Below are 13194 nucleotides of genomic sequence, written 5' to 3' on the forward strand. Positions count from 1 at the left end.
CTCCATGGCACTGTGCTGCTGGGCAAGCTGCTGTGGGTGCCCTGCTGGAGCAGGAGATTGGACTGGGTGGTCTCCAGAGGTCCCTTCCCATCCCACTCGGCGGGGCTGTGTGAGGCTTTGGGAGGCAGCAACAAGCAGGCGCTGCCGGCGGCGGGACGCGGCGGGGCCGGGGCTGCTGCCGGGCGGGGCACAGGCGGCGGAGCCCCTCCCAGCCCCGCCGTTGCCTTACAAGGGCACAAGCGGCTCAGGAATGCGGTGACGGCACAGGCGGCACCAACGCTCCGCTCCCGGGGGGGTGGAAAACAGCGGAGAGCCCGAGCCCGGCTCCTCGGCCCCAGCCTCCCGGGGAGCGGAGAGGCGATGGTCGGGGAGAAGGAGCGTAACCGGCACCGCGGCCACCCGGCCTCGGCTCGGCCGCTGCCGCCCGCTGGCCACAGCGCCGAGCCCGCCGGCCGCGTCCCCCCCCGCCTCTGGGCGAGGATGGTGCAGCCGCCCGGCCCAGCCCGGCGCTTCCTTCCTTCCTTCCTCCCTGCCGCCGCCGCCGCAGCTGCCTGCCGCGCCCGCACCAGGACCCCGGCCCGCAGCCCGCAGGTGAGCCCCGGCCGCTGGGACGCGGGGTTTGGAATCGGGGGGCTCCGGGGGGGGTGGGCCCGGGGCTCGCTTCCACCTGCCCCGCCTCGGGGGCAGCGCCCCTCGGCCACTGTCTGGGTGCTGCCCGGGGGGATGGCCCCGCACCGGCCCGCTGCGCCCTTGGCTGCCCCTGGGAGGGGGGCGGCTGCTTCCCCTCCTCCTGCAGCCCATTCCTCCCTGGGCATAGCGCAGGGGAAGGGCTGGGGTGAGAGCTCCGGCGGTGGGAAGCGGCGGAGGTCGCGGCTCTCCTTCCCCGCTCATTCCAGCCGTACTTCTCGCCGAAGGAAAGGTTCTCCGGGACAGTTCCGTGGTCGTTTGCCCTCTGAGCTTGCAGACAGAAGCTTTGGGGACTGCCACAACCAATACTCTCGGGGCAGCCGGACTCCTGCCCCGGCGTTTGGCGAAACCTGTGGCCGAGGGCTGCAGTGAGATGTCCCTCGGGAGCAGGTCGGGTTGCACAGGGTGGGGGTTGGTACCTGCTGTCTATGGAGCTCGCAGAGCCTCGGCCTCACCATCTCCTCCTGCTCCCGCCCTGGCCCTGCCGGCTGAGTGCCGTCGATCCCATGGGCACAGCCTGGGGGTTGGCTTTGAGGGGGACTTCGATGAGTTAAGGGAAGGTGGCTACTAGAGCTGCCTTTAATGAACTCCTCACCGATGGGCAGCGATGGAATAAAGCATCGAGTGTGCTCCCTTGGGTGTGGTTCTTGTGTGGTGGTCTTGGGACAGCGTAAAAGCATCATGAGATCCACCTTGCAGACAGGGACTGATGTACAGGGGCCAGACAGCAAACAACTCATCAGTACCAAAGATGGGATTGGGAATCTCTGAACCCCAGCATGGGGGCTGGGAAGGGACCCCTGGAGCTCCCCCTCCCCAAGCTCCTGCTCCAGCAGGGCCCCCCCAGCAGCTTGCCCAGCAGCACAGTGCCCAGCGGGGGTTGGAAGCTCTCCACCCCAGCAGACTCCACAACCTCTCTGGGCAGCCTGCTCCAGGCTCCAGCAGCCTCACCCCAAACCACTTTCTCCTCCTGCTCAGCTGCCACCTCCTGGCTTCCAGGCTCTGCCCCTCGGCCTGGCCCTGGGCACCACTCAGCAGAGCCTGGCCCCAGCCTCTTTGCTTATGCCCTTTAGCTCTTGCTGAGCACTGAGAAGATCCCCTTGGGCTGCTTTTAGCAGAGGGGCTGGACTAGGTATGCCCAGATGTCCCTTCCAACCATACTGGCATTCTGGGACTATTTTGAAGACTGGGCACCACTGGAAAGATCCTGACCCCATCCTCTTACCCCCTGCCCTTTACCTACTGATCACAACATGGCTCAGGTTGGAAGGGATCTCGGAGATCACCTACTCCAACCCCCTGCCATGGGCAGGGACACCTCCCTCCAGCCCATGTTGCTCAAGGCCTTATCTAGCCTGGCTGTGAACACCTCCAGGGAGGGGACATCCATGACCTCCTAGGGTAACCTATTGCAGAGTCAATGAGAAGCTCCTGTGATGCTTCTGTGAAGCAGAACTTCTGGTGCCTGCCTCTAGACAGCTCAAAGTTGCACCACGCTTGGTGGGTCGTAACATTTCCTGTCTTGCCTGCTTCAAGCTCTTCAGCTGCTCAGCTTTGTCTCCTTCTAGGGTTTATCTTTCCCTGTGGGGTTGCTCAGCTGAGCAAGCAGTGGATTATCAGTGGGTTGAGTGCCTGACTCAGAGGAGGGCAGTTCCTGCTCCTGACATCATCCACAGCTGACACAGAGACAGCACTGAGGGTAAACACTTGGAGCTGCTTCACCTGAACTGGGCTCTTTGGAGAACTGCTTGGATGTCCTCTTCTCCTGAACACCTTTCAATGTGTCATCTTCTTCCTGATGGACTTCACAGAGTCCCAGAATGGCTCAGGTTGGAAGGGAGCTCAGAGCTCATCTGCTCCAACCTCCCCTCCATGCCCAGGGACACCTCTCAGCCAGACTCAGCTGCTCAGGGCCTCATCCAGCCTGGCCTGAAGCACAAGCCCTCTGAGGAGAGGCTGAGGGAGCTGGGATTGTTTAGCCTGGAGAAGAGGAGGCTCAGGGGTGACCTCATTGCTCTCTACAACTACCTGAAAGGTGGTTGTAGCCACGTGGGGGTTGGTCTCTTCTCCCAGGCACCCAGCAGCAGAACAAGAGGACACAGTCTCAAGCTGTGCCAGGGGAGGTTCAGGCTGGAGGTGAGGAGAAAGTTCTTCCCAGCAGGAGAGATTGGCCCTTGGGATGTGCTGCCCAGGGAGGTGGTGGAGTCCCCATCCCTGGAGGTGTTCCAGAGGGGATTGGACGTGGCACTTGGTGCCATGGTCTGGTTGTGAGGTCTGTGGTGACAGGTTGGACTCGATGATCCTCGAGGTCTCTTCCAACCTTGGTGATACTGTGATACCCCCAGGCAGGAGGCAGCCACAGCCTCCCTGGGCAGCCTGGGCCAGAGGCTCACCAGCCTGGGACTAAAGAACTTCTTCCTCAGCTCCACTCTGCCCCTGCTCTGCCTCAGCTCCAAACCCTTCCCCCCGGGCCTGGCTCCAGCCCCCCTCAGGAGCAGTTCCTCTGCAGCCTTCCTGCAGGATCCCTTCAGGTGCTGGCAGCAGCTCTGAGGAGCCCCTGGAGCCTTCTCCTCTGCAGGCTGCACAGCCCCAGCTCCCTCAGCCTGTGCTCCCAGCAGAACTGCTCCAGCCCAAGGAGCATCTTTGTGGCCTCCTCTGTCCTCTCTCCAGCAGCTCTGTGTCCTCCTGCTGCTGGGGTCAGCAGAGCTGGAGGCAGGATTGGAGGGGAGGTCTCAGCAAAGCATGTCCCTCAGCACCACATCTCCATGGCTTTGAAACCACTCCAGGCCTTGACAGTCCTTTTGGGGAAGCAATTGTTCCTCATGTCCAAACTAAACCTTCCCTGGGGCAGCCAAGGCTGTTTCCTCTTGTCCTGTTGCTTGTTCCTTTAGCAAAGAGACCAAGCCCCAGCTGGCTCCAGCCTCCTTTCATGAGGTTGTGGAGAGCCAGAAGGTCTCCCTTCATGTCAGGTCACTGACCAGGCCACAAACCCTGAGCTATTTCACAGAACACTTACTGACAGAGAGCTGTTCCAAGCAGCTCCAAGTTTCAAAACGGTTTTGGAGGTCAGAGGAAGGCTGAAGCTCTGGCCAAACCTTGGCTGCCCCTCCAAAGCCCCCTTGCTTGGCTGTCAGCTGTCCCCATCTGTACCCAGGCGTCAGCAGCTTGGATTCAGTTGCTGGAGCCCTGCTGGAGGCCAAACATCTTGGATAGCTTTGTGGTCAGTGAAAGCCATGAGGAGCAGCCCAGCCTGGCCAGGGGATGCTGCAGCTGCTATTTTTAGCTGGGGCAGCTACAGGACGTCAGGAGAAGGCTGGATGTCCACAGAGGGCTTAAAAGGGGGGGAATTAGCACGGGGGGAGAACAGTCAGGCTCCCTGTGGAGAGACTCAGAAGGTCCCAGCCATGGAATTCCCTTTCATGATCCAGATGCTTGGTGCAGCTTCTCAGGTCCCTGCTCCAAAGCAAGGTAAAATTGGCTCTGTTTAGATAAACCTCTACAAACTAATTGGGTTGGGGGAGGTCTGGGGCTGCTCCACCCTGGAAGGGAGTCGCTTTGCTGAATTCCAGAAGGATGAAGCCCAAGTTGGTGGCTTCAGACCTGCTTTCCAGGGCTCTAACAGAAAATGCCCAACTTTGGTCCAGCTGAGAAGCAGCCAGACCTCTGCTGTGGCTCTGAGCAGCATTTCTGAGGAGCTCATCTAATTAGAGCTAGAAATTAACGCTTCAATTGCAAATTGTTGGCATTTCTGTGACCCCACAGAAGTGGACTTTGTGCCCACTGCCCCTTGTCTTGTCCCTGGGCACCACTCAGCAGAGCCTGGCCTCGTTCTCCTGACCCCCACAGGTCCTGCAGCTCTTGCTGAGCATTGCTCAGCTCCCCTCTGGGGCTGCTCTTCTCCAGGCTGCACAGCCCCAGGGCTCTCAGGCTTTGCTGCTGCCAGAGCTGCTCCAAGCCCCTCAGCAGCTTTGCAGCCTCCCCTGGGCTCTCTCCAGCAGCTCTCTGTCCCTCTGGGACTGGGGAGCCCAGAGCTGGCCCTAGCACTGCAGCTTTGGCCTCAGCAGGGCAGAGCAGAGGGGCAGGAGAACCTCCCTTGCCCTGCTGGTGGCAACTCTTCTTCATGCATCCTGAGACCTTCTGCTCTGTCCACAGCAGCTCGTCTCACAAACACCATTCAGACTCAAAAATCCCTTTCTTGGCTCTGTTTTTGGTCTGGTTTGGGTCTTCTTTCCCTCCTAATTGTCCCTTTAGCAAACTGCTGGGTTTGGTTAACCACTGCAGGCCCAGCAGCCCGATGCCCTTTGTCATGGTGGGTCGACAGTGCCTCATAAAACACTGCGGTAGGAGGTCATCAGAGTCTGTGGAAGGTGTAGCCAGAGCATGGACTCAGCAGCACAGGAGCTGTGTGAGGTCCATCTCAAGAAGCAGGCTTTGGTTTGTTTTCCACTTCAGGCTGCTGTTGGCCCACGGAGCCAGCCCCCAGGTCCTCAAAACCCTCCTGTTGGCAGCGAGAGATGTCTGAAGGGAAGGAAGAGGAGCAGGAGGCACCCAAAGAAATGTCTGCTTTGGGCTGCTTGCTTCTTCCTTGACCTAGCTGCTGCTTTTATGATTTCATAAGGCTAAAGCCTGGCTCCCTCTCCCTAGAGCCACCAGCCACCATGTCCAGCAAAAGGGCCAAGACGAAGACCACCAAGAAGCGCCCTCAGCGCGCCACCTCCAACGTCTTCGCCATGTTCGACCAGTCCCAGATCCAGGAGTTCAAGGAGGCCTTCAACATGATTGACCAGAACAGGGATGGCTTCATTGACAAGGAGGACCTGCACGACATGCTGGCCTCCCTCGGTAAGGTCACCTCTCTGCTCGTGGCTGTGCAGCAGATCTGTGCTCTCTGCTGACGGTGACTCAGCCTGGGCCGGCTCAGGGTGGCCGTCGCCGTCCCCGTGGCGCTCCTCGGCCGGCCGTCGCCGGCCCCGTGGTGCCCTCGGGCGGCCGTCGCCATCCCCGTGGTGCTCCTCGGGCGGCCGTCGCCATCCCCGTGGTGCTCCTCAGGCGGCCGTCGCCATCCCCGTGGTGCTCCTCGGGCGGCCGTCGCCGTCCCCGTGGTGCTCCTCGGGCGGCCGTCGCCGTCCCCGTGGTGCTCCTCGGGCGGCCGTCGCCGTCCCCGTGGTGCCCTCGGGCGGCCGTCGCCGTCCCCGTGGTGCCCTCGGGCGGCCGTCGCCATCCCCGTGGTGCTCCTCAGGCGGCCGTCACCGTCCCCGTGGTGCTCCTCGGGCGGCCGTCGCTGTCCCCGTGGTGCTCCTCAGGCGGCCGTCACCGTCCCCGTGGTGCTCCTCGGGCGGCCGTCGCTGTCCCCGTGGTGCTCCTTGGGCGGCCGTCACCGTCCCCGTGGTGCTCCTCGGGCGGCCGTCGCCGTCCCCGTGGTGCTCCTCGGGCGGCCGTCGCCGTCCCCGTGGTGCTCCTCGGGCGGCCGTCGCCGTCCCCGTGGTGCTCCTCGGGCGGCCGTCGCCGTCCCCGTGGTGCTCCTCGGGCGGCCGTCGCCGTCCCCGTGGTGCCCTCGGGCGGCCGTCGCCGTCCCCGTGGTGCCCTCGGGCGGCCGTCGCCGTCCCCGTGGTGCCCTCGGGCGGCCGTCGCCGTCCCCGTGGTGCTCCTCGGGCGGCCGTCGCCATCCCCGTGGTGCTCCTCGGGCAGCTGTCGCGTCAGGCTGGAGATGAGGAAGCAATTCTTGACAGTGAGGGTGGGGAGACACTGGAGCAGCTTGCCCAGGGAGGTGGTGGATGCCCCCTCCACAGGGCATCCACAAGGCCGGCTTGGGTCTGGCCTGGAGCAGCCTGGGCTGGTGGGAGGCTTCCCTGCCCGTGGCAGGGGGGTTGGAGCTGGGTGATCCTTGAGGTGCCTTCCCAGCCCATTCTGTGACCTCTTGGTCGGGAAGCTGAAGCAGCCCTGCCTGCCTGCCTTTGCAGGGAAGAACCCAACGGATGAGTACCTGGATGCCATGATGAACGAGGCCCCAGGCCCCATCAACTTCACCATGTTCCTCACCATGTTTGGGGAGAAGCTGAACGGCACCGACCCCGAGGACGTCATCAGGAACGCCTTCGCCTGCTTCGACGAGGAGGCCACAGGTACAAGGCTGCAGTGATGATGTCCACAGAGGCAGAGAGTCGGTGAGCTTGGAAGAGTCCTCTAAGATCACTGAGTCCAACTCACTGCCCAAAGTCACCACGGCCCTCAGCACCACATCTCCATAGCTCTGAAACCCCTCCAGAGATGGGGACTCCACCACCATCCTGGGCAGCCTGGGCCAGGCTTTGTCAACCCTTGTGGGGAAGGACATTTTCTTCCAGCCCAACCTACATCTTCCCAGGTGCAACTTGAGGCCATTTCCCCTCCTGTCACTTGTTCCTTGGGAGAACACTTCCCAGCTGGCTGCAGCCTCCTTTTGGGGAGCTTTAGAAAGCCAGAAAGCTCTCATGGCTGTGTGACTTCTGCCCTGGTAAACACCTGGATTCATGGCAGTGATGATGGATTTAGCTGTGAGAACTCTGCTTTCTGCACACTGAAAGTCTTGCCTGTATCTGCTCTAGCTGGAGGTGTCCCTGCTGACTGCAGGGAGCTTGGACAAGATGATCTTTGAGGGTCCCTTCCAAGTCAATGCAATCTGTGAGGCTGTGTTTGTCGAACCCTGGTAGTCAAGGTGACTTGCTGGAGGGAATGGATGTTGGTCAGTCTGGAGAAGAGAAGGCTCCAGGGAGACCTTAGAGCAGCCTTCAAGTGTTTGAAGAGGGCTACAGGAGAGCTGGAGAGGGACTTTTGCCAAAGGCTGGCAGTGACAGGACAAGGAGTGATCACAGAAACATTCAAGTAGGAAAAGACCCTCAGGATCACCAAGTGCAACCATTAACCCTGCTCTACAAGGCTCACCCCTAAATGATATCCCCAAGCACCACAGCCAAAAAAACAGAACCACAGAAACAGTCAGGTTGGCTTCAGGCTGGCAGAGAGTAGACTGAAATGAGACATGAGGAGGAAATACTTCCCCATGAGGGTGAGGCACTAGGACAGGTTGCCTGGAGGGGCTGTGAAGGCTTCAAGCCTGGAAGTGTTCAAAGGAACAGGTTGCCCAGGGAGCCTGTGGATGCCTCACCTCTGAACTGCATCCTGAGGTGGATGCAGTGACTCTTCTCACTAAACCCATGGGATGAACATGAAACCTTCGGATGGGTCGACTCTTCTGTCAGCTTTTGTGTGCATTGAAGGTGGAAGAGGGGAGATTGATCAGAGGATGTTAGGGGTTGGAAGGGACCTTTGAAGATCAAGTCCAACCCCCCTGCCAGAGCAGAACCACAGAATCCAGCACAGGTTCATACAGGAACACATCCAGATGGGGCTTGAAAGTCTCCAGAGAAGGAGACTCCACAACCTCCCTGGGCAGCCTGCTCCAGGGCTCTGTGACCCTTACAGTGAGGAAGTTCCTCCTCAGGTTGAGGTGGAACCTCCTGTGCAGCCATTGCCCCTTGTCCTGTCCCAGGGTGCCACTGAGCAGAGCCTGTCCCCTCCCTCCTGACCCCTCAGATATTGATAAGACATTGATTAAATCCCCTCTCACTCTTCTCCACACTAAAAGAGATTGGGATGGGGAAAAAAATTCTTGGCAGTGAGGGTGGGGAGACTCTGGAACAGACTTTCCAGGGAGGCTGTGGGTGCCCCACCTGGGGTTGACGCAGTAACTCTTAGGACTAAACCCATGGGTTGAACGTGGCCTGCATCAGGAATGGTGTGGCAAGCAGGAGAAGGGAAGTCATTGTGCTCTGCATTGGTTAGGCCACAGCTTGAGTCCTGTGTCCAGTTCTGGGCCCCTCAGTTTAGGAAGGACATTGAGAGACTTGAAGGTGTCCAGAGAAGGGCAACAAGGCTGGGGAGAGGCCTTGAGCACAGCCCTGTGAGGAGAGGCTGAGGGAGCTGAGGTTGCTTAGCCTGGAGAAGAGGAGGCACAGGGGAGACCTCATTGCCCTCTACAACTCCCTGAAGGGAGGTTGGAGCCAGGAAGGGGTTGGGCTCTTCTGTCTAGCAACCAGCAGCAGAACAAGAGGACACAGTCTCAAGCTGTGCCAGGGAAGTTTAGGCTGGAGGTGAGGAGAAAGTTCTTCCCAGAGAGAGTCATTCACCATTGGGATGTGCTGCCCAGGGAGGTGGTGGAGTCCCCATCCCTGCAGGTGTTCAAGAGGGGATTGGATGTGGCACTTGGTGCCATGGTCTAGCCATGAGGTCTGTGGTGCCAGCTTGGACTCGATGATCTTTGAGGTCTCTTCCAACCTTGGTGAGACTGAAACCCAGGGATGTGTCGACTCTTGTGTCAGCTTCTGTGCACTGAAGGTGGAAGAGGGGAGATTGAGAGTGGAGGTTGGGGGAAAATTGGTGGCAGTGAGGGTGGGGAGACCCTGGCACAGGCTGCCCAGGGCGCTCTGGGTGCCCCCTCCCTGGAAGCGTTCCGGGCCGGGCCGGTGGGAGCTGTCCCCGCCCCGGGCAGGGGGGTCGGACCGGCCGGCGTCGGAGGTCCCCGGCGGCCCAAGCCGGGGCAGCCCGCCGCCCGAGCCCTCTCCCTGTGCCGCGCAGGCTTCATCCAGGAGGACTACCTGCGGGAGCTGCTGACCACCATGGGCGACAGGTTCACGGACGAGGAGGTGGACGAGCTGTACCGGGAGGCTCCCATCGACAAGAAGGGCAACTTCAACTACATCGAGTTCACGCGCATCCTCAAGCACGGCGCCCGCGACAAGGACGACTGAGCCCGCCCCCCGCCGCGCCCCCCGCTTCGCAGCCCCCTCCTCTCTCCAGCCCCCGCTGCTGCCAGCCCTCTCTGCATGCCTTTAGCTGTCCCGCTCCTGCCTTTCTCAGCCTGTTGATCGGTTCTGGGCCGCTCCAGGCGCCGCTTGCGCCTCTCTCATCAGACTGGAAGTGGGGAGCGTCCCGGAGCGGGGGAGGGAGGGGGAGAAGGAGATTGGGGCCAAAGCTGCTGCCCTGCAGAGCCATCTCAGCCTTGCTGGGGGAGTGATTTTTACTGTTTTTGTAAGGAAAAAAGACCATTTTACAATAAAGATTTGCTGGACAGAGGAAGAGTCTCTGGGCCTCTGCTGGGGGCTGCAAACTTCTAGCTGGAGCCATCTCCCACCTTGGGTTTCTGCAGTGGGATCCGACCAGGGTCACCACTTAGCCTTAGAGAAGGTTCCTGCCCTTGCCCAAGGGCCACCAGAGCACTTTTTGTCATTCCTGAGCAGCCATCACACGCAGCTTTTCTTGGCTTTGAGGGCTGATAGCTTTTTACTACCAGCTTGGGTGCAGGAGAACCTCAGGAAGCTCAGCCAGGGCAAGCACAGGGAGAAGAGAAGCAGGGTCCGAGGGTCTGGCTGCAGAGCTCTTTGAAGTGCTCAGAACCTTGGAGCTCTTTCTGGGAGCTGAATGCTCTTTATTTTGGGAAGTGGATGACTGATGACAGCCCTCAGCAGGCAGCCTCAGCTGTCTGCACGTTCCTCGCACGTTTGTTGCTCTTAAATGGTCTCCTGGCTGGCGCTGCAGCTCTGAGGGCCTTCCAGTGGCCTTCCAGACCTTGGCCCCAAGGTCTACATGAAAATAGAGCTACTGGGGAAGGCTGAAATGGGAAGGCCATCACTCTGCTGCACCAGCCATGGAAGTCCTCTCTCAAGGAGCTGTCTTCCCAAGGACAATCCTGCTTGGGAAGACAGCTCCAATCCTGCCTCCAGCTCTGCTGTCCCCAGCAGGAGAAGGACACAGAGCTGCTGGAGAGAGGCCAGAGGAGGCCACAGAGATGCTGCCAGGGCTGGAGCAGCTCTGCTGGGAGCACAGGCTGAGGGAGCTGGGGCTGTGCAGCCTGCAGAGGAGAAGGCTCCAGGGGCTCCTCAGAGCTGCTGCCAGCACCTGAAGGGATCCTGCAGGAAGGCTGCAGAGGAACTGCTCCTGAGGGGGTCTGGAGCCAGGCCCAGGGGGAAGGGTTTGGAGCTGAGGCAGAGCAGGGGCAGAGTGGAGCTGAGGAAGAAGTTCTCCAGTGTGAGGCTGCTGAGCCTCTGGCCCAGGCTGCCCAGGGAGGCTGTGGCTGCCTCCTGCCTGGAGGTATTGAAGGCCAGGTTGGATGAGGCCTTGAGCAGCTGAGTCTGGCTGAGAGGTGTCCCTGGGCATGGTGGGGAGGTTGGAGTGCATCCTGTGCTGGATACAAGAGTTCCCTGTTCCCTAACCACACAGGCCAGGCTGCAAACCCCCTTCAACCCAGATGGTGTCTCAGCTTCTCCAAGCTTTTTAGCTGAAGCAAAATGCTGCTTTTCTGGAGTTCAGCCATGTGAAGTAGGTCAGCACATGCTTCCAGGACAAGAGGTCACCACTCTTAGGCATCTGTGGCTGAGAGGAATTCCCCTTCCCCTTTTAAGCTTGCAGTAGCCTGTGGAAGGCCATGGTCATCCAACAAGCCAAGAGAACCTTTCTCCTGATACTTGAGACCACAGCATCAGCACAGCTCTTGCAACAAACTGGCCTTGCCTGCTTAAAAGCCATCTGCTGGATGTGAGGAATATTTCTGCTCTCCTCAACAGTGAGAACAACTTTACCACACACAGGGAGTCTCCTGCTCTGAAGAGCTCCCAACCCCCCCTGGCCACTGTGGGCAGGCTGCTGGGGGTGCCCTGCTGGAGCAGGGGATTGGGCTGGGGGAGCTCTGCAGGTCCCTTCCAACCCCACCACCCTGAGGTTCTGTGAAGGTTTTGCCAAGTCAACTCCCAGCTGCAGAACAGCAAAGCTTTGGCTTCATTTTTTGTATTGTTTGGCCCTGGGCACCACTCAGCAGAGCCTGGCCCCAGCCTCTTGCCCCCCACAGCTCCTTCAGCTCTTGCTGAGCATTGCTCAGCTGCCCTCTGGGGCTGCTCTCCTGCAGGCTGCACAGCCCCAGGGTTCTCAGCCTTTGCTGCTGCCAGAGCTGCCCCAGGCCCCTCAGCAGCTCTGCAGCCTCCCCTGGGCTCTCTCCAGCAGTTCTTTGTCTCTCTGAGACTGAGGAGCACAGCACTGGAGCCAGCAGTGCAGCATTCCAGGACATGAGGACAGCTGACAGTGTAGCTCAGCAGCTGCTGTCATGGAAGCAGTGCTCAGAGACTCTGGATCCATTTCACTGCTGACCTCAGAACTATCTTTAGCTGCCTTGTTTCTAGGATCACCATCATATGTGGAGAAACAAAACAGGGCAGGGGGCCTCAGACTGGCACAAGCCCACAGGAACCACACACCTCTGTGTCCTGCTTCTTCCCAGCACATGCTTCTGGTGGCCTTTGCTCAAGCAGAATGTTCTTTGGGATGTTCCTGAGGGGTTTGGAATACCTCTGTGAACACACCAAAGGCATTCAGACCACCTCAGTCCAAATAACCTGTGAGCAACAACCAAAGCAGCCTCAGGAATGTTTTGGAGACCAGCAGCTAATCTGCTGCTGGTGTCACTGATGGCCACATGGCTCTGCTTTAGCTGCCTGACCTCATTTTTTTCACTCTACCAAAAGGAGGCAACAGAAATGTGATCCAAGGGCTGGACCAAACCAAATTCTTATTTGCATTCCATGGATCCTAAGGGGATCTTATCAATGCTCAGCAAGAGCCTAAAGGAGCTGTGAGGGGCAAGAGGCTGGGGCCAGGCTCTGCTGAGTGGGGCCCAGGGCCAGGCCAAGGGGCAGAGCCTGGAAGCCAGGAGGTGGCAGCTGAGCAGGAGGAGAAAGTGGTTTGGGGGGAGGCTGCTGGAGGCCTGGAGCAGGCTGCCCAGAGAGGTTGTGGAGTCTGCTGGGGTGGAGAGCTTCCAACCCCCCCTGGGCACTGTGCTGCTGGGCAAGCTGCTGGGGGGGCCCTGCTGGAGCAGGGGGTTGGACTGAGTGGTCTCCAGAGGTCCCTTCGGGCCCCCCACCATGCTGGGGTTCCACTCTCCTCCACTAAGGCAGCACATTAGAAACTGACCAGGGCTTTATTTACCTCACTGCTAGGACACCACCAACACGTTAACTCCACCGCCACCCTCTGAGGCTTTCAGGAACAGGGACCACAGCTCCGCTTCCAGTAAGGCACCTAAAACCCCACCCAGCACAAGGGTCAGGTCGCTGACCAAACAAGTCGTCCAGACACCTTCCACCCCCCAAATCCACAGCCCAGCAGCAGGTCCACAGCCTGGGGCTGCCCCATGTCCCTCGTTGAGCTGCAATTTATCCTTCACACCACCTGTCTGAGCTTCTCCTTCCCCTCAAAACCCACCTCCGGCGCTCCTGCCCAGCCCCATCTAGTACCCGGCACGGGCAGCGACTCCCCCCGGGCTGTGCCGTCGCTGCTGGAAGCTGGGGAGGGGGGAAAACCGCTTTGGAGACGGGCTGGGGATGGTGAGGGAGCCTTCATCCCACCATCTCTCTGAGCTTCTTCACCTTAAACCCACCTCCGGGGCTTCTCCCAGCCCTTCCCGGTACCCAGCACCGGCAGCGA

At 60.0% G+C, this 13194-nt stretch overlaps 1 protein-coding gene across 1 annotated transcript; it reads left to right on the forward strand.

The window, feature by feature from the left end:
• Nucleotides 1-563: 563 nt before the first annotated feature.
• Nucleotides 564-9499, forward strand: LOC104303669 (myosin regulatory light chain 2, smooth muscle minor isoform). Its single transcript, XM_054164161.1, has 4 exons — nt 564-591; nt 5332-5529; nt 6648-6809; nt 9301-9499. The coding sequence occupies exons 2-4, from the start codon at nt 5346-5348 to the stop codon at nt 9471-9473; spliced, it is 519 nt and encodes a 172-aa protein (XP_054020136.1). The 5' UTR covers nt 564-591; nt 5332-5345; the 3' UTR covers nt 9474-9499.
• Nucleotides 9500-13194: the final 3695 nt, after the last annotated feature.

The sequence above is a fragment of the Dryobates pubescens genome, chromosome 9 (assembly GCF_014839835.1).
Source record: "Dryobates pubescens isolate bDryPub1 chromosome 9, bDryPub1.pri, whole genome shotgun sequence".
NCBI classification, from domain to species: domain Eukaryota; kingdom Metazoa; phylum Chordata; class Aves; order Piciformes; family Picidae; genus Dryobates; species Dryobates pubescens.